We start from the raw sequence: 18244 nt of genomic DNA, 5'->3' as shown, positions 1-18244 counted from the left end.
AGGCAGTCAGGCACCAGCAGATAGTCGTCAGACGGCTGCAAGCTGGGTTTGGAATTCTGTTATTTCTCCAGCCAACATACGCCTTCTCTTTGCTCCATCTCCTCTCTCTCCCTCTTTTTCTCCCCGTCACTCCTGGTAGGAAACAATTACAGATCTGTTACAGGGCTTGCGTGGGCGGCTTCTTATTAGCCCTGCTCTATGGATCTGCCCCTCAGTTAGAAGTCCACTTTACAGCCTTAACAAACTACCGTCTTCTTTCTTCGCTGACTTTGTCCATTTCTTTTTTCTTTTTTTTTCTTTTTTTTTTTTTTTTGCTTTCTCTAGATAACTCCCAGCTCAGCCAGGATCAGGGAGCAGGTGTCCCGGAGCAGTTCACTGGCCTCCTGCACGGATCCTCTCCCGTCTTCGACTGCCGTGAGGAACCCTTCAGGCTTCCAGGTGTTCTGCCGCCCAACCAGGGACAGCCAGAGTCAAGAAAACCTGCCAAAGTAAAAGAGGAAGTAGCAGCAGCTGCACCACCGCCTAGCCGTCCCAGTATGGCTGCCATCCTGACAGACTGTGACCCTAAGGCAATTTATGCGACTGTGAACAAGGAGCACAGGGACTCTGGGGCTGGGGCAGTGTCTGGCGTTAGGATGCGCCCTCCTGGGGACCTGAAACTGGCACGCAGTCTCTCCAAGTCTGACTCAGACTTGCTCGTGTCGCCTCCTAGTGAGGAGGAAGGAGGACTGGGAAACCGGAGCGAGTCTGTTTCTAACTGTAGCACTGGAAAGAAGAGGCTTGAGAAATCTCCCTCTTTCACCTCAGAATGGGACGAGGTAAGTGTTTGTCTCACTCTATTTGGGACATAAAGCACTGATTATGTGTGTACATTTTGGTGCTTTAGTCTTCTACTAATAATACTTTCAAATAAGACAGTTTCTTTATTAATTTAGCCACAAGATGTCTCATAAAAATATCGAAAAACCGATGCATAAAACCGAAACCGAAAAACTTGAAACCAGCTATGAACCTAGCAGACAAAACAAATGAGCCTGAGATACATTTACAAAACATATGTAAACATAACATGTGGCAGTGAGTGTTGTTTCTATAAACTTGTCATGAAACGCCATAGAAAGCAAACCATTAATTATACGTAGAACACATGCATTATAGAACCCTGCTACAATTATATACTAATACATGGACACTGTACCCAAGTGCAAATGTAAGATCTCTTATTTCAACTTTAAATTTAGAGCATGAATCGTTTAAGATTCCTCTTTCCTTCCGCTTTTTTTTTTTCTCAAAGCTTCTCTCGTTAGGCCTTAGTCAGCTTGTGTTTATGCTGCAGCCACAAGACGTTTGTTCAGATGATGAAAGAAAAACTCAGTATCACCTGCAAACAGCTCTGTTGACCGTAATGAACTTCATCAAAGACTCCGTTCCCGTTCTGTCAGCACACAGCCCACCTGTTGTCCTGATGGGGACGCGGTGTGGTTTGAGCTCTACCTTGTCTTGAATGCAGACTTTCAGCAAACACAATGACTGTGTTAGAAATTGTGTTTGCACATGTTAATGAAAGCTTTGAGGTTGGTACAGTTCATTACTTTGGAAATTTATCTTTGCTGCTTGTGTTCCACCAAAACCTTCTTTCATAATTCTGTATAGAATTATTATTTTTTACTCGGCCTTAAATTGGTGTATTTTTATTTATTCAGTCCTGCCTTGTGTTTGTTATCACTGTGGATATTCATAACTAAATAAACCCCCCCCACCCCGCCCTCCACTCGGCACTTTAATGCTTTGTCTGGGACGTAGATAAAGAGCTGAGTAGAGCCACAGTGAGACGAGATTAGAGAAGACAAGACGATGGGGATAAAACGACAGAGAAGCTGGGAGAGTGAGACAAGAGACGGAGATTTGGAAATTGAGATTCAGAGAGAACATACAAGCTGCAGATCTGTCTCACTTCAGCTCCCGTCTCCTCATCTTGCAAAGGCTTCAGACTCCAATCCGAGTCTCTGCGGAGATGGGCTTCCCATCATACAAACACAACACACAAAACACACCACTGAACAAATATAGGATCATTTCAAGACAAAAAAAGTTTTTCTAAAATGATCCCCCCCTTTCCAAAGTTTGTTAGATTGTGCATCTTGGGGCATAATTTTAAACATAAGCTTTATGGACTGTGAATAGAGTGTCTACATGACAATGAGTGAGCAGAGGTATGTACATTACAAGCCTGAGCAATTAACATAGTTCCCTCTTTATGCTCTCTCACCATTTTCCTACAACAATCCTCTTACTGTTAGGCTAGATTAATGATATCCTCTAAGCTTCTCAATTAAGTTTTAACATAAGCTACCAAGTCTAGTGTATCTACTAGTGTCTCACTAATTTCCCCTTGTATTGTTTGTATTCTGCTCTGTTTCTGCTCTTTTCTGACGACTTTCCTACACAGTACACAGTGTGGTCCATGAGAGATAACTTCCACGTTGTGGGTTATGATGTAGAGAAAATCAGGGGTTAAGGCAGCCCGAATGCTTCCTGTCTCCAGGAGATCGTATCGCTGCCTGGTGTTCCTTTACATGACCCTACCCCTACAGCCGCAGCGAGCAGCGTTAATAGCGACTTTCAGGTCAATATCTTGGCTGCTGTGGGTCACGGTTTGTAATCAGGTGGCCGGAGAGTTGTCTGCTTTTCCTTGATCACCTCGCTCACCTACCCGGTATTAGGAGGTGGGTAGACCAGGTCTGCTTTTAAGAGTTTTTTTAAGACGCACAAGTAAAGCTGAATTAGGTGTTGTTATTGCTGTGTTTGGCTTTAACGTATATTATTTATGGCCTCCTCAGCAGAGATTGTTAAGTGATTGCTTCTCTAATTATCTCATTTACTCATCTCTATTGTGAGCGTGTGACGTGTACGTGCTGCCATAAACTGTGCCAGATGTTGATCTTGCTGCAGTTGTTAACCGTCAGACCTTGAAGAGAAGGTCTTTGAGGTGCATTTATGCATGACAGCAAATTGACCTGATGTTTGTTCTGTCTGGAAATAGTCCCGTCGACACTCGGATGGGGAGGGGAGGGCGTACAGGGCCTCTTGCAGAAGCTAGTCAAAGTTCAAAACACTCTTCTTAGCCTGAAGGCCAAGCACAACACCTTGGCAGCGTGACTCACTCATTCCTGTGTAAAGTCGGTGCAACCTTGTCTTCTGTGAGAACCAGAAAGATGGTTGCTTTTCCTTGCTCTACCTCTGCACTGCCAGATGTTTGCATACATCATCAGCATAACTTTAGGAGACATGCCGAGGAGACATTCACTGAAAACTGAAGGTTGTATTTGAGTAAAGGTCATATGAAAAACTGACCTTCCATAATTCTCTGTATGCAGTCAGTGAATGTCATGGTCAAGTACAAGGCAATACTATGCTTTGACCTGCCTGCTCAATTTTGTGATGAGCTGTTTAAACAACAAATGTCACAAATTATAGCCTGACTAATTCTGGAATTTTTTCTAAAAACTGATCAGTATTTCTGAGTTTGATTTATAATCCATAAGATCATGAAATCAAGCTCCATTTTTGATTCTATTTGTCGGCATTTTTTCTGCAATAACCATTTGATCCATTTACATTCGGTAATTAGCTTTCTGTATAATAGTTGTCACTGTTAATGGCAGAGTCTGCCTCTCTCGCCCTGGATACAGATTGCCTCCCTACAACGGCCAGTAGCAATTGCTTTTTTTTTTGTTTTTTTACATACACATATAGCTTGTCTTAATAAGGATCCCACAGATTTGTTTTTCACAGAACTCTGACCAAGATACATAATAAACAGAACATTTTAGTGTTTAAAAAAATGTCAGTGCATGTCAGTGCTCTCTGGTGGACAAACTGTGAAATATTGTCTTCGTTTCTAAATGACCTCATATCCAGTTTGTCTTTCCTGTGCTGTAATTTCTTGTTACTTATTGGAAGACATATACAAAATCAAGCTGATACTAGCTTATATCAGATGGTATAGATTTATCGGTTCAGCTCTATCACAAGTAGTGACGAATTCCAATCAAAACTGTGGTCTTATTTTAATATTATTTATTACTAACATGCGAGGGTGTTCACTTAAAATCGCATAGAGGCAAGTTATGACACTGCTCCTAAGACATCATCCTCCCTCCGCAGAACGCTGCGATTCAGTGGGTTAATAAGGTCAAAACAAGGGAACGTCTTGTGCGCTTGAATCTTTTAATTCCCCTTTCAAACGTTCTGGTCCCAGGCAGGACGCTGTACAGTCTAATTATCTAGTTTAACGAACACCTCACCTCCTCAGACAGCACCTGAGGGATGTGGCCTCTGAGAGCGTGACAGGATTAAGGCAGCCATGACATTACTTGGTTATTGGAGATTGCTTGCTCTTCCCCGTTGCCTTCAGCGGCCAGTAATAATCCTGGAGCTTCTCCTGTTGTCTTCTCTCCCCGGTGCTTCCACGCAGATGAGCTGAATATCCCGAGCATGAGAATTGATCTGGTTGTAAAAGAAAAAAGGCTGTCGAGGAGGAGACACAACAGAAGATATCACTGTCCCTTTGCACAAGAATGCCCAGGAGAACAGGTATTGGCTTCTAACTGAGGAAGCGATCTTATCAGGGAAAAGGAGATATGCTTCAGCCAGATGCATCATTTACTGTATGCACCATACCAGTGTACGTTACTGAGTGAACTGGTCAGCTCTAAGTTTATCACAATGCCTAAAGGCGTCTTGGAAATCTCAAAGTAGGCTGCTGGCAAGGAGCACCACATTTCATCTTTAATTATTCATCCATCCCATGGGAGTGCATTTTATTTAGTCTCTCGTCTTTTGGCCACAAAATAATATTGTTTGGTGATTATAATAACAATGCAGTTGACCTTGAAAATGCTACTGCAGAATAAAACGTGAACCACGAATTCTGGCTCGGATGGATCTCAGTTTTGTGCAGGCTCTTGTCCTGCTCCCTGTCACACTGTGTATAGACTGTATTTGTGTTTGAACCCGCCTGTCAGCTAGACCAGTAGATCTCACATCCATGCAAAGGCAGCTAGAATGAATTGGAGATGTAGAAGCCCAAAGCTGCAATATACAAAATTCAAACCACTATTGCCTCAAAAAAGGATGTTATGAAGAAGCAGGTTGCAGTAGTTAACTCCACCTTTTTCTAATGGCTACGGTTGCATGATTTTCCTCAAATGAGATTTGGCAATTTTGACAGGGCAATTTCTTTTGTCCAATTTAGGAGCTGTATCTAATATTAATGAACTTGGATGCCTATTTCTTCTCACTTTAATAGTGATTCAGAGCCCAGAGTCTTTCTTCCTGTCCTTTCAGGGAATAAACCTGCATTTGCTTGGAATTGAAATATTCAAAGAGCCGTTGTAAAGTGCATAGCAAATGAGAGGAGTGTGAGGAAAGTAGTTAAAGTTTGATTGGGTGTAACCCAGCCTGCACTCTCTTTAATGATGTCGAGAGTGTCCTCTTGAAGTTGAAAACTCTGTTCTCTATTCGCTCTCTCTGACTTCTCCTCGGCCCATATAGCTCCATCCACAGTTGTTTCTCTGTGTGGCAGCCATCTTGCCGGTCACGACTGACTGCTCTGGACCACTCTACTGAGCTGTGTGACAGCATTTGGCCGAGGGGTCCCAGGACATTACCAACCACCCACCCACTAATGCCTATATACACACACACACACACACACACACACACACACACACACACACACACACACACACACACACACACACACACACACACACACCCCTTTTAAAAAAAAAAAAAAACATCTTTTTCTTCTTTTAGTCTGGTTTGCTAAATATTCCAGTTCTCACACCCTCCTCCCTTTTTCTTCCTAGATCTCTCTTACACCCCCCCCCCCCCCGCGCTTTTCTTCGCATGAGCTATAAACACCCTCGGATACACTGCCTCCGGTTTCAAGCCAAGGAGATTTGACTTGCATGAGGTCTTGGCCCATGCATCTCTCCATTTAAGGAGCTCTGAGTGTGTGTGCATGTGTGTTTTGTGCCGCGGTGTGCTGGTGTGTAAAGCGCATGCTAATGCGGGTTGGTCTTGGTCCTTGGGATCAGACTGAAGATGACAATCCAGGGGGCACATTGTGTGGGCCAGCAAACTGAGCTCCACAGATGGGAGGAGAGAAAGGGAGACAGAGGGAGAGGGCCGACATCCACTGCCCCACTTCACTCTTTACTTCATTTTCGATTCGCACTCCACAGATCCAGTAGCCACTATGAAACCAGCTTTTGTGAGTATTGATTCCCTTACAGGCAGCAGCTCCACTGGAGGCTCATTAATCTTGTCTACCTGCCATGAATGAGAAAATAATTGATGCTCTCTAGCATTTCTGTTTATATTATATTTCTTGTAAAGCCTGTTGGGTTGTGATGTGCTGATTGAAGCGTGTTGCTTTATTTGCTGAATACAGCACTATAGAACAAAGGGGGAGAGTCTGAGCCTCTCCCTCATGTTGTCTTTCTACTTTTGAGTGCCTTCTTTAAAAAGTTAATCCTCTGTGGCATTTTCTGCCACAATTCATGGAGCATTTCTTTGTTCCTTTTTTTGCCTGTGTTGCCGTGTTCAGAAACTCATTGTGGATTTGGGGTAGCTTTTATTTTCTGGGGGGGGGGGGGGGACAGTGCAGTTTGTTACACAGAAGTCTCACGTACTTGACCTGCTGAGATCAAACTAAACTGTGGGTGTGTGTCACGGCCTGGTGCAGCCAGCAGGGGAAATCTATTCTCTAATCCCCACCAGGGGGAGAACACAGGATAGCCACAGGGGGCTGAGACATGCAGCCACTACTGAACACTTCCTCTAGTTCAGTCACTGGAGAGAGGTGATGCCCTTTCTACTCCCAAGTTGTGCGAAGGATTTCAACTTATTTCACCTTACTGGAAGATATATATTTCTACATCCTTCAGGGATTAGCTGACAAAGTTTCGAAGTTGTTTGGAAGAGATGTTGTCCCTAAAAGCGCAGCATGACATTGGGCTATTTCAGGAGGACGTTGATGGGACTGCTGACAGTGCTTTGTCCCATCTTGCCACCGAGGTGTTGGCACCCCCTTTAGACGTGGTGTGTTTGTGTTCCCCTTGATGCCATTCACTAGTCCATAGTTTTAATTCCAACCCTTGCTTTGTTGCCAGCTTGCCAATTTGAAGCCGGTGGTCTGGGCACACTCTCTCTGCTGCAGCCTTTTGTTTCACCCTGCGCAGGCTCTGCCAGGCGTGCTTTAGCTCTCCCACTACCCTCTTCTCTGAGCCTCATTGCGCATTGTTCAAGATTCTCAAGGCTGTTAATGAAAAAATAGTCTTTGCTTTCAAAATCCCAGTAAAACAGCAGCGCAGTTATTCTCCTCGGTCGTCCTCGTGCAGCAGGCCTGCTAAGAGACGCATGATAAATTGGTTCATGTGTCTTTAATCTCACCCTGACCATCTCTCATCGCTGCTAGCTCTTCAGCTGTTGACCTCCACCCTGCTGCTGACTTCTGACCCTCTTCATTGTGTCTCCTTGTTCATAGCGAGCCCCTCTCACAATGGACGCCTCTCCATTTCAGGTCTCTGTATTGATTGGATCCTGCAGCACAAAAACACATTCCTCTCTCTCTCCTCCATTAATTCTCATGGCACCAAGCATCTTAGTCCTCGACCATGAAATTCAGAGGCTTTTTTCTTGTTGTGGATGTGTTTTACCTTGAGGAAATCACTGGGCCGTGTCTCCTGATAAGGATATATTTACCCAGCTCCAACACAATATCACACCTGCCTTTCACGCTAGCTGCTCCTGAATCTCACTGGACCAGCTAGTATTCTTTCTGCCGTTCTACTGGACAAGTGGAGCAAACACACTGATACAGAATGCAGCTCCGTGTTTACTGTCATTTACTGTTATTGCATTCATGAATACATCTGCATTGTGTTTAAAGGACGAAGCTTGGTACACTGACCGTACCTGCAGTGTGAGCATGTTTGAAATGCAACCAGTCATTTCTTTCATCTTATACACTGCAGCTCGAGTCGTTCAGAAAGGCACCCTGAGGTTTTTGCCGATGCAGCAAGTCGGGGAACAGACTAGTACAACTTCTGCTTCAATATTTAAGAGTATGTTGGCATGTCTTATCTCCTGAGAGCCAAAGAAGAGCGAGATCACGGCTCCTTGTTGGTCCCCCTCTGCTCATTGCCGAGGAACGATGCCATTGACAGGAGCGTTCTCAGTCACTTTATGAGACGAGAGCCTTGCCCTGCCCTCATTACCTCCAGGAGCTACAACAGCTCTATGAGTCAGTGCGATTTCACGTATTGGACTCCTGATTAATGCCCGTGATCATCAGCAGCTTCCTAAACGGCTTTGTCCTGCTGAGGCCTAATAATTTATGTTATTATGAATGCAACAAAAACGTCACATTTAGACTACTCTGTTTTTTATTTATTACAGAAGATGTGCCTGGCTGAAGAACACTTGCAATAGCTAATGAATACAAAGGAGATTTTTATCTTTCACATCTGTGCTTGGGAAATTTCAGCTCCCTCAGTGCAGTAACTTTGGAGGGATGTCGTTGTATTTGTGCTATTTATATTGTTTAGGCTGTTAGCACTCTTAAAAGAAAAGACACATTGGGAAATATGCTTAGATGCTCACTTGCCAAGAGTTAGATGAGAAGATCAATACCTCTCTCATACAGTATATGGTAAATATGAAGCGACAGCCAACAGTTAACTAAGCATAAATACTGGAAACGGGGGAAACAGCTACTGTGGATTTGTCCAAAGCTCACTAATCAATACATCTGATCTCATGTTTTAAGTGTCGAAATGACCGGGTACTGTTTGGAGTCAACACTGTTTGCCTTGCAGCCAAGCCAAGAAATAGTCCGACCCCAGTTAAATTAATGTGTTGTTTTTATATTTAGCGTTTTCTACAGATTAAACAAACAACATATAACATGTTAGTTGATGAGATTTAAAGGTGCCCGTAGGCTATTTTTTTTTTATACCTTTGGACTTAGCCGGGCTAGTTGTTTTCCCCCAACTCGAGTCTTCCAACTGTAGCCTGAGGGAGTGTCGTCAATCTTCTCATCTAAGTGTCTTTAAAAAAAAAAAAAAGAAAAAAAGATGTGAGGTCATTCCAAAGTATTGAACTATTCCTTCAATTCACTGGGGAAGGGTGAAAAGAAAAGCTGATCATGTCCTCCGCCTCCACAACAAACAGTAGCAACCTATATTTGCTGAATCATCTCCGAGTCTTTGCTCAGGTAGAAAGAGAAATGCTGCCAGTTCACCATCAACATTCCTGTTTAATGACTGATGAAGTGAACATGTGGTGCTGATAGATGGAGGTTATTCGTCGAGTATGTTTGACTAATTAATCATCTGCTTAATATGCAGGATTCTAATCAACAGTATGGAGACGTAACACTGTGCAGATGGACAACGTGATCCTTCCTCTGCCCTTCGTCTCACAACTCTCCCTTCCTCCCTTTCCTTGATAGAAATGAGGGGTTTTCAGTGCTGAGGATTCATGTTGAATGTGAAAATAAGAGAGCAGCTACTGTAGAAGAAGTAATGTGTTATACTGCACACTGCAGGTCAGAGTGTGATCTTCAGGTTCCTTGATGGCTGCAGGTGTCAATTTCATTTGTGTCTAATTCTTTGATGCTTTAATCATTACAAACATCACTTATGCACCAGTTTTTCATTTTAAAATAGTGTTCCAGTTACATGTAGTTGACTGTTTTCAGTGTCAACTGTGTAGTGGACCTGTGTATAAAACAAAGCCGTGCCAGAGGATAGCTGGCACAGTGTGGTAGAGGGTACAGTAGTTTAACAGAAGGAAGGAAAAACAAAACCCTGGATTCTCTCTCAGCAGACACAGACGACTTCTCCCTCCACAAAACAACGAAGATCTAATTCCTTTGACAGAGTAAGACGTCTTATCTTCATTGAAAATGTCTCTCTGCTCCTTCTGGGGTTTGGTTCTGTCCTCTTCTGGGGCATTCTTTGTAGAGGTAGATGGGACTTTTTCAAGGTTTAATTAACCCTTTTGGAATGACATGATCTCAGTGATTATTCATTTCTTCTTCTATGCAAGTCTAGAAGCTTTAAAATACTATTATTTATCAAGTCTGACAGCAGCACATTTGCATAGATGCATTATTCTTCAGAGTTAGATTTCTCCCTCTGCTCCTCTGACAAACATTTCTCTTCTAACTAAATACCATTTCACTACTAAACATCCACGTACTGATTGATGATGAAAACCTAACAAACGCAGAGGTCTCCTGATGGCACCTTGCCTTAAATAATTATACTAATGGGGACTGATAACCTGTCTTGGGGCTTTTAGAGCAGCAGACAGGACCTGGACTCGACAGCCAGTGGCGTAGCTTTCAGATAAAACATTTCCGTAAAAGGCACAGACAGCTATTCACTCCACTTTATAAAACATGCCCTTATCCTCAAAAAGAGTTGGAGTGACAGTACCTGACAGGTGTGACAGCGGCACTGTCAGTTTCTACCTTTTCATTTTCTGCACTCCCAAAGTGTGTGCATGCTCAGCCCTGGACTCATTGAAAGGCGGGAGCCAATGTTTCTGTGCTGTGACAGGTGTAACATCGACTCAATGACCCAGTGCTGCCTCAGCGCCATTATCAATGCATTATTCTGATTGGGTATGTCCGCATGTGTGCATGTGTATGACACGTCGGTATCAGTGACTATGCTGGGAGACAACACCCCAGTAATGTTCACATGCATTATGTAGAGATGCATGCAACTATTGCAAGACAATATGGGAATCTGGGTATCTTTTCATTTTTTAGTTATCTCTCTTTTTTTCACTCTGTGTACTATGAGCCTCTGTTGCCTTGAAACAATAGCTAATTGTTACAAGTGTTATTGGAGCAAACATCGTGACACAGATAGTTTAACCTGACATTGATTTGTGTTTCTGTTTTTCCTTTTCTTTTTTTTTTTTAAAGACTGTCACACTTTCTCTCTCGCCTCTCCTTGATTGCCCTAACAAAACTTGTGCTTTGTGATCATTTATGCCAGATTGTGAAACTGGGATGTCTGTGTAAATCAGAATTGTTTTGGCTGCAGGCAGCAGATGAGATGCTGCTGCCTGCAGCCCAGTGCCAGTAACTTGTCCAATATGAGACAATGGAAATGACTGTAATGCTGTGGCCATAAATGAGATATAAAGGCAATCAACCATGGTGCATTGCTGCTTAAGATGCCCTTCAAATTCTTTTTTTATTTATGTGTCTTCATAAAAACCACCATGACGGACTTTTCTCTCACTGAAGGTTCCCTCAACGCTGTCATTTGCCTTCGCAGAGTGACTGTAGCATTTGGTGCTTTATTGTTTAAGGCATGGGGACATTTGCTGGTGAGAGGTGGAGGTTAAACTATGACGGCGTCTCCAGGTTCTCATCTCTCTCTCTTCTGTCCCTCTCCTCAGATCGAGAAGATCATGACACTGATTGGTGCTGGCATCGATTTTTCCAGAGATCAGCAATATGCTACACCAGGTAGAGTATGATTATTATTATTATTATTATTGCCTTTTCATGCAGTTGAATGTGAATTCAACACCTGGAAATTGAGTGTTTTATTCAAAAATAAATTATCAATGAAGGCTTAAAGTTTGAGGGAGGGAAAATATTTCACTACTGTTGCGTTGTTAATCTCTTGAGAATCTCACTGCGAGCCCACCAGGCTTGAACAAAAAAAAAAAAAACCCAAATTCTGCATTTGGCTGAAGGCGGAGATTTGAGTGGGCAGATTTAGACGGCATTTCATTTCCTGCATTTCCTCAAAACCTTTAAACAGCCTTTCTAAGTACATGGTACATACGGGCGCCCATAACTCATGCTTTCTTTACCAAACCTGCGCAGTTTTTCTTTGTAATCATCCTTGAAGTTATTTTATCCAGATCACTGCCCACAAGGGAATTCAAACAGGTGGCATGAAGGACGCGTCTGGAAACAGTTTGCTATTCAGTTAACAATAGAGGACATGGTACAAAAGTATAATGCAGGTGGACAGTTGGTCTGTTTTAATAGAGCAGGTGAGGAGAGGAATTGGCATCAGCAGCTGCAGAGAAAGGTACAGTACCGGTCAAAGGTTTGACAACTCCTCCATTTTTCCAGCTGTTATTTAAAGTCACGTAATTCAATGTTTGAGTGTTTCCAAAATTAAAGCTTGGACAAATAAAGAATTGGCGATTTTAAAAACAAGGAATCATGGCAACTTCTTGTTGAACTTAAATTTTTGACTCATCCAGCAGCCGAATAGACTGTTAAGATATACTGTTGCAGAAGTTCACATGAATATGTTGCACTTGTAGGTCACTCTACTTTCACCTTCTGTCCAGTTCATCCCAAACCAGCTCCATGTGGTCTGGAGACTCTGCTGGTCTTATGGTCGTTATCTTTCCTTTGGGATGAAACTCTGACCAACCAGTCTGTCTTCCTTTGATACTTGCCCTTTTCTCACCATTGTGATTGACACATACAGTACTACTTCCTGCAGTACTGTCCTTAAGATGCATCAGAGGGTGTAGTAACACAGTTTGTTCCAACACGTCCTTTGTACAGACGGAGGCTTTGTAAGTTATCAACAAAAATTGGGGCAAGCGTAAGAACTTTTTGCATTTACTGTCAAGGCTTCATTTAAGGTTAAACAGTTTCTTATTTACCACTTACCTTCGTATCATTTAAGGTTATTCACTAAACGTAAACTGCTCAAATTTCAAATAAAAACTGGAAAAATGGGATGTTTTAAAACTTTTTACGGGCAGCATAAGTCACGCTTTTAAACACTTTTCCTTGCCTTCCTCTTTTCTTGAGGCACTGGCTCCGAGCTGTGCTGTATGACACAAAACCTGAAGTGCTTTTCAGCCACAGGAGCCAGGTTTAGGTCAAGCACTGTTCTCTAAACCTGCCATGAAAGTTAGCGAGTGTATTTTTAGTTTTTAAGACCAATGCGCCTGAGAGACACAATATTAGATCTATCCTAGCGATCTGTATTGTAATGTGGTTGTGTTAAGGATTCTGTACCGGCTCTCCTCTTATTCTTCGTGTTTTTGAAAAGCCTGTCGTCGGGGCTGATAGATGGTGCCTGGGGACTGTAGCTGTAACGCGAACAATCGACTCCTTCCCTTCAGCTTTCCTCTCTCACATTATTCAACATTCCCCTCCAGTTTACGCTTTGCCTTAGCCACATTATAAGATATTTAAGCAATGCACCAGATCCACTCTTCCTATGTACAAAGTTGTCTGTCTTCTTATCCCAGCCTTCTTGTTTCTCACGCCCTGCACTGGAGTGAGCTGTTTAAATATTAACCACTACGTATGTCAGGGGATGAGCTCATTTTGCTTTGTAGACTTGAGGAAAGCTGAGACCACTGCAGTAAAGTAGTTAGCGCTCCATCACTGGCTGTATCTGTCTGCTCTGTAAGAATCCACTCCTCTGCATATGTGATCCTCAACCCTTTAGCCGCCGTGCTTCACAGCCCCGTCTCCACGAAGACGCTGTCAGGAGGCCATGGAGGGACTCACAGGAGAAGAGGCTCTCTGTTTGATGCACATGTGAGAAGCCCCCCCACCCCCCTCCTTCTCTCTTCTGATTCAGTCCAGTGTTTGCCTCTTGTCAGTGTTGACTGGAGAGCAGTGTTGTCACTAGCTGATTGGCTCTGTGCCTGCACTTTTACTTTTCTCCTCTCTACTGAGCTACTTCTACATCAGAGGGGAAGAGACGATGGAAGAGCGTGAAGGGGACCGTAACGAGTGTGAGAGAAGAAGAAGAAGAAGAGTGAGACACAGAAGAGCAAATGCGAGTAATGGGGGGTTGGGGGGTTGGGGGGGGGGGGTCTGTGGCTCAAACGGTAGCTTACACTGACAAAGAGCAGCCACCTGCAGTGTTTCAGGGAGAGAGAGGGAGAGAGAGAAAGAGAGAGAGGAGAGGGGTAGGGAGGGAGGGAGGGAGGAGTGGGGAAGCGCATGCAATGAGGGGAGAGAGAGAGTGAGTACGAGAGGAGAGAGGAATTGCAGGCAGCAGTATTGTGAACAACCTAGGACAATAGAAGGACGCCACCTCGGCATCTGTAGGATTAGATGGTCCATTCTTCAGCCCGGAGATGACTGCAGGAGCTTTTTGCTTTTTGCTGGACTTGACCATATCTCACAAACTGTGAGAGAGAGAGAGAGAGAGAGAGAGAGAAAAAGAGAGAGAGGGAGAGAGAGAGAGAGACAGTTCTAGCACTCAGGAGTTCAATTACTAAAGTGCTCTTTGAAGTAGCTGATTGGATCCTTGAGTGGATTTTTTTTTTTTTTGCCTCGACACCTTTCCACGCTTCTGGAGTGACTAGAATGGGATTCATGACATGGAAATCTCCTCAGGAACAGGACTGGTTTTGTAGCAGGTGGAAGAGATGAGAACACCAAGAAGGGAACACGAAGCTTTAAAATGTGCATTTCACACATTCATTTTATTTTAGGTTATGATATCTGTTTGTTATTGTAAGTTGGCAGCTTCGTAACTCTTTCCATTAACAGAAATATGATTTATTCTGTTAATTGTGGTTGATTCAGTTTTCAAATCAAGAGTTACTACACCTAATTTAAGTGGGTTTTACCATAGAACCATAGAAAATATGAGCTTTTTGTTTTGAGTGACATAGCAGTTACATGTTCACAGGAGTAGATGCAATCATCTGTCCTTCTATAGGTGAGGCTCCTGCTGCTGACAGCAGTCAGTACAGCTTTTATTCATGATCAATCTCAGCTCGCTGCAGTCGTGTTAGCCCCTCTGCATTTTCTGCCTGTCCGGCCGCTTTCCATGTGAGCACTGTCATGTTCTCTGGCAGATTCTTGTGCTGTGGATTATATGCTGAGTAGGTTGGCTCTGTGAATCAGGGATGAGCCTGTGTGATAATTAACTGTCTCCTGTCTCTGTCCACAAGTTTCCAAAGAACTTTCCACTCAGCTGAAACAAATCCCTTCCCCTGGAAAACCTGTTATAAACTGCTGCTCTCCTCTCTGACTCCTGTGAGTTTCTCTTCATGACCAAGCTGGAGCTTAATTAAATCAGCAGCAAGCTTTTATTTTTGGACAGAAAATGTTACCTCCTGATGTGAGGTAGCATTGTGTTGATTGTAAGTGTGTTTTTGCCATGTTCCTGGCTGACCGTCATAGCTGAGAACTTGGCCAATACTAGCTGGTTGTCAACCAGCTCATATCCCGTTATCATCTCCTTCACCCCTGAGATCAGGGGTTCTTTAATCCATCTTGGGTGACTGTGGTTCGGCCCCCGCTTCCCTGCGGGAGCTGACGCCCTGTCCACAGAGGACACTGTCTCCACCGCCTTCCTGTTGCTGGTGCGCTCGGCTCTGCTGGCCGAGAATGATGTGGCAATGCCACGTCTCATCCTCAGAGTGCCGCTGCTACCGGTTAAAAGGTTTCTCCCTCCTGAAGCGCTTTCCCCTGTCAGCAGGTGCTGCAGGCCGGCTGCTGGACCAGCCCGTGGGAGACTGGCTGGAGCACGTGGGGCTGCCGCAGTACGAGAGCAAGCTTCTCCTCAATGGTTTCGACGACCTGCACTACATGGTGAGTTCCTCGCTTCCTTTATATAATGTCCAAATTGACCATAACTCTCTCCATGACCACAACTCACTTTCTTTGTTGACTTCTCTTCTCACTTTTATGACCTTTTCTCTCTTGTCTCTTCCACCACTTACTCCTATTCAACTCCAGTTTGTGTCTGTGTGCATTAATCCAATTGATGCCACCCTCCATTAGCTGTTAGATGATCCCATTACCTTCATCCGATGTTCAGCTAGCTGAAACCCCTCCGGCTCTATCATGAGTCTGGCTTGTGTTTCAGTATAGGAACAGTAATATCTGGGTGGATTCAGCACATGATTGAATATCAAACATTAAATCACACACTTAGATTCTTCTCATTCTTGTGAGAGGCTTTATGCAGAGCATACAGTGATGTTTAGTAGATGTACATGTCCATTCAGCTAGAGAACAGACAGACATGGTTTGATCTATGCTGTCAAATGATTTGTTTACAGCAAGTTTGATATCCTTACGCCTGGTTGTGTGTTGAATCAGGAGGCCGCTATCACGGCCTCTCACTCTCAGTCAGTGAGCCGGCTGCCTGAGCTGCAGCTGATGACCGGCCAGAATGGAGGAGTGTCTCAGTGAGCAATGGGATGCTGTTGCCAAGCCGACAAGTTTATAGAGCCCACGGTGTGCAACGCCACTATGAGTTGGCTCTGTCGCTTTCGTCAGTAATGAGGACTGATGGAGGAGAGAAGGAGGGACCCAGCTGGTCGGCTGAGCCGGTGGCCATGTTGGAAATGAGAAAGCCAACTTATGTGTCAAGATGAAAACTCTCTCCTCCTCCATCAAGCCTATCATACTCCTCTTTAACAGATACAGAACCACGTGTTTGCTGGTTTTCATCTCATTCAAACACCATAGCTCGCATCATCATAAACATGTGTTTTCACATGTGCAATAATATAAATGAATTAATTAATATATTAATGAAGTTTTTTATTATTGTGTTATTTATACAACTACTCTCAGCCCCACATGGCATTACAGCAGATTGAGGGAGCAGCACATACTGTACATTTTCAAACAACACAAAAAAATCCCAGAAACTAAGGAAAACCGACAATTTTCTTCACCGTGTACAACAAAATTCATAAATCACTGACAACACATTTAATATGCAATACTGAGAGATCAAAGTAAATAGTGATAAGATTGTCCATCTTACCTTTTCTAGGCTTTTGAGACAAAACAAGCAAACCTCAATAGCCAATCCAGCTTTTGATCATCTGTCCACCTGAATAGTTCAGGTTCAGTCATAGTTGGTACAGAACAAAAAAAACAAATTCTCCCATGTAGGCCACTGTAGCTCTCTCCATGTCACAGACCTTAAGGTAGAAATGCTGTGCAACAGGCAGCAACCTCAGTATTCAGCTGGATCACCTTTTGCCACTGCACCATGACACTTCTAAAGACAGGATGTAAACACATAAGGACGTACGTAAAGACCGATTCAGCTCTCTGTGTGTACGTCTGCAGTAAAGTCGTCATCTTCTCTTTTTTTTTTTTTTTTTTTTTTTTTTTTTTTTTTTTTTATGAGCAGTGCTGCTGGAAGCCAGACGTCACACGCTTGGCCTCATGACAGATCTTTTGGAAACCTTGTGCGGTCAAATGTTGGTAACTGCAAATTAGCATTCAGTGTAATGACTCGCCTGTGTAGCTGCCAATGTCATTTTGATTTGCAAAGCACGATGGCAAACACAGCCCCATTTATGACCTCAGCGCTTCATATGATCAGAACCAACATTTCAATCCAATGTTTTTCCACAGACTGTGAAATTATTAAATCGAAAGCAGCTGCCTTGAAAATGATGACTGACAACAGCAATTAGAAGCTAAACCCAACCCGCAGAGAAATTAAATGAACACAGTGTACAGTATGTACAGGTGGGTGACAAATGCCACTATTAATCTTCATGCAAACTAATGTGAGCCTCTTTTCTCCCAGTGGTTACTGTAATGATTAACTTAGTTCAGATTAAGAGTCATGCATTAGACACACGTTGTGTTTCCATTGTTTTGTCCTCCCTCCTGTTTTCCAGAGCTTAAAGTTTGGTTGTAATTTTCTTGTAAATACTATAAATCATGACTTCTTAGGCTCCAGACAGCGGATGCAGCGACACCAATGTCTGCGTTTGTCATCAATTCCTTATCATGAACAGAAGTGTTGAGAACAGCTTTACAAAGCTAGAAACATTACGCTAATGAACATTAAAACACGTGTGCAGCGAACATTTCATGCTCCTGTATAGCTGTAGCTGCCAAATATGTCTGACAAATTTCAGTGTACAGTGATACTAGGATGAATGATCTTTAATCTACTTTACATAACCTTAGAATTGCCTCTCTCCTTCTCACCCCGATGTCAACACCCATGTTTAAGTCTGTGGTGAAGCCTCTGAAGTTACTCTCTGGGTTTAATCTCCCTACTGTCTTTTTTAGTCTGTCACACTCTCCTTCCTCAGCCCTGAGTCCCTGAGTTTTTTTTTTTTTTTGTTAAGGCGGTGAGCTGGCGATATTTCTATCTTTAAACAAAGCTTTACAACCCACCTGGCTTCCTGAATCTGCTAGAGGATTTAGAAA

General features: G+C 43.3%; 1 protein-coding gene across 14 annotated transcripts in view; it reads left to right on the top strand.

Moving 5' to 3' along the window:
- Positions 1-18244, top strand: part of LOC130174697 (ankyrin repeat and SAM domain-containing protein 1A-like) — a 61816-nt gene that overhangs the window by 28346 nt on the left and 15226 nt on the right. For 6 of the 14 annotated variants that reach the window (XM_056384816.1, XM_056384815.1, XM_056384814.1 and 3 more), the window contains 4 exons: positions 325-818; positions 9898-9954; positions 11494-11563; positions 15525-15640. In XM_056384816.1, the coding sequence (XP_056240791.1) occupies positions 325-818; positions 9898-9954; positions 11494-11563; positions 15525-15640 (737 nt within the window). Of the gene's footprint in view, positions 1-324; positions 819-6022; positions 6281-9897; positions 9955-11493; positions 11564-15524; positions 15641-18244 lie in introns of those variants that run through there. The other 8 variants (XM_056384817.1, XM_056384812.1, XM_056384811.1 and 5 more) reach the window with 6 other exon arrangements.

This window comes from Seriola aureovittata, chromosome 9 (genome assembly GCF_021018895.1).
Source record: "Seriola aureovittata isolate HTS-2021-v1 ecotype China chromosome 9, ASM2101889v1, whole genome shotgun sequence".
NCBI lineage: Eukaryota > Metazoa > Chordata > Actinopteri > Carangiformes > Carangidae > Seriola > Seriola aureovittata.
Note: the sequence above shows the minus strand (reverse complement) of the source record. Positions and strands in the feature narration are given on the sequence as shown.